This window comes from Dicentrarchus labrax, unplaced genomic scaffold (assembly GCF_905237075.1).
Source record: "Dicentrarchus labrax unplaced genomic scaffold, dlabrax2021, whole genome shotgun sequence".
NCBI lineage: Eukaryota > Metazoa > Chordata > Actinopteri > Moronidae > Dicentrarchus > Dicentrarchus labrax.
Genome location: NW_026136706.1, coordinates 24344744 through 24347377, shown reverse-complemented (window position 1 = coordinate 24347377; position 2634 = coordinate 24344744). Strand labels below are relative to the sequence as shown.

The 2634-nt window shown below is 41.9% G+C and overlaps 1 protein-coding gene across 1 annotated transcript; it reads left to right on the top strand.

The window, feature by feature from the left end:
• Positions 1-218: 218 nt before the first annotated feature.
• LOC127365496 (zona pellucida-like domain-containing protein 1) lies at positions 219-2250 on the top strand. The gene has a single exon (XM_051403636.1). It carries the CDS (start codon positions 296-298, stop codon positions 1451-1453), a length of 1158 nt encoding a protein of 385 aa, XP_051259596.1. The 5' UTR covers positions 219-295; the 3' UTR covers positions 1454-2250.
• The last annotated feature ends 384 nt before the right edge of the window (positions 2251-2634 follow it).

Genomic DNA, 2634 nt, shown 5'->3' with positions numbered 1-2634 from the left:
TTGCCTGTCATTGTCTTGTCTGTGTTTCAAGACAAGAAGATGCTTCAGGTTTCAGTTATTGCCCTTAGGATATGGTCCAGGATGGAGTTCTCCTTCTTAATACTTTTCACTTGTTCACTAAATAGGTGCTTGACCTTGTTTTGGACCAATCCCAGAAGACACACTTACCTATAAAGGCCCCTGAATACAGCCCATAAACTTCAAACCAACTGAGAAGATCTACGAGCCTTCAGCAGCAGAGTCAAAATTTAAGCAGAGAGATCCAAACAAATCCAAGGCAAAGCTGAAAATAACAATGATTATTTTACTTTTACTCTCCATGATAGCCAGAAGTGATCAGCTAATGCTGAGTGAGTGTGGAGTAGAAGCAAGACGACCACAAGTCACTGACATCGCAGTGGAGTGTGGTACTTCATCCATTGGTCTCGCGATTCAGATCTGCCCTGTCATCTACACTGGCTACAATGAGACTCTACTGATCCTGAACCATATGCTGGACCCAGTCTGTAAAGCAACCCTTGATGATTCTGTGTCTCCACCTGTTGCTCGCTTCAATTTCCCACTAAATATGACCCACGCTTGTGGAAGCATATTCAGGACCACCAGTGCTACCGGGACAGGTATATTCTCAGACTTTTCCAACATCCAGTCGGTCAACATCAGCGGTGTTGTTCGGTCCAGCGATCCTACAGCAGGCACAATCACTTACAACGCTGAGCTTAAGTACTACTACTCCTGCGCCTATCCCTTAGAATATCTGATCAACAACACCCAGATCGATGTGTCTGCTTCCTCCATCGCAATCAAGGACAACAATGGGAGTTTCATCAGCACCTTAAGCATGGAGCTGTTCAGTGACGACACCTACACCAGACCAATGGTCATTCCACAGCTGGGGATTGAACTGAGGACCAGTGTGTATGTCGAGGTCAAGGCCACCAACTTGACAGGGCAGTACCACGTCCTGCTTGACCGGTGCTATGCCTCAATCTCCCCACTGCCTTCAAACTCCAGCTACTTCAACCTGTTTGTCCCCTGTTCAAAGGATCAGTTCACCACCATGATTGAGAATGGAGACAGCCAGAGTGCCCGCTTCCGCTTCCCGGCCTTTCGCTTCATTGAGCAGCAGAATGAGACTGTGTCCACCTACTACCTCCACTGCATTACCCGGCTGTGTGAGAAAAGCACTTGCAGCGCCTTTAAGCAGTGCAATAAGAGACGGAGGAGGAGCACCCTGGACACATCTGAAGAGGGCATAACCCAGACCTATACCATCTCTTCTCCAGAGATCATCGCCAAAACCGAGAACAACGAGTCCAAGGAGCAGTCTCTTGTTGCCGAAAAACAAGGCAACTCTGCTGTCGGACTTGGTGTGGCTGTTGGCGTCCTTGCCTTTGCTTGCCTTATTGCCCTTGGTGTTGCAGCTGTATTTTACAAAAGGCTCAGAAACTAAGGAGTTATTCATGCAATTCAGTGCAGAATATTGGCTCATGCACTTCAGTGCAGAATCTGCTTGCTTATTTTACTTTTCTGGTGGAGGACAGGGCTCAGCTCATCAATGTGTCTGGAGATCTTTCTATGTCTATTACTGTAGCTCTAACTGTGTATCAGTCCTGGAAAGATAGTGGGGAGAATGGTGTATCTTTAGCAGAGGTAGCATTCAGGTAATTTGTTAGTGTAAAAATTACTTTTCCCAAATTAACAAAGACAAGCTTTTAAGTGTTAATGCATGTCTGCACTTTATAAGCTTTGAAAATAAATATACATAGGAAGAAATGGTAACTGGAGGGAAAGTCTTTATCCCATTCTTTATATGTGTAATGTTAGGTGTGTGGGGTGTTTTGAAAGTGAAATCAAAGTACCTTTCAAAGTATTATATCTAATTTATTGAATTCCTCTCATTACTTTTAAGCAAAGAAAGCTATTAAACTGGAAATGCTACATTGCCTGAATCCAAAATTTGTTTGTGTTTTTCACTGATTAACTACAGTTCCTAAACAAATCAATTCATTAATCATGTCTACAAAGCACCTTAGGCCCCACCACCCTTGTGTCCATCTCCCACAAACACACTTAAGTAAGAGTGGGAGTGGGAACAGTACATTGTCTCATGCAGTGCCATTTTAAGAAATTGACTGTGGAACAACTTAGTTTCCTTGCTTGTTAACCATTACTGATTTTGATTCTGCAATCATCTACTGCTGTAAAAAATAAACTAGTAAAAATAAAAAATAAATGGATCAAATTTAAGAGTCTGTGTTGTTCATTAACATATTACATGCATATGACTGTCAGTACGGAAGAGAGTTACAGATCCTGTTTCAAAAAGAAAAAAGAGAAAAGAAAAAAGGCTTCCCACATATGTATGATAAAAAGTGCATTGATTGTTTAATCTAATCTGTGACGTCAGTACATTAGCCCATTACAGTGCCAATGACATATGGACAGATAACATTCACACTCACATTCACAATTCAGAGACGGCAATATGCTAAACTTGCATATTACTGGATAGTAGGGAGAAACCACAGCACTTGAAGGAAACTCACACGGACAGAAATAACATTAAATCTATTCTATCTATATTTGAACTATAAGCTTTAATATGTGTTTACATAAATGTTCCATACACAA

Coding starts and splice junctions, on each gene's coding strand:
- LOC127365496 (XM_051403636.1), top strand. CDS start 296: ATGATTATTTTACTTTTACTCTCCATGATAGCCAGAAGTGATCAGCTA.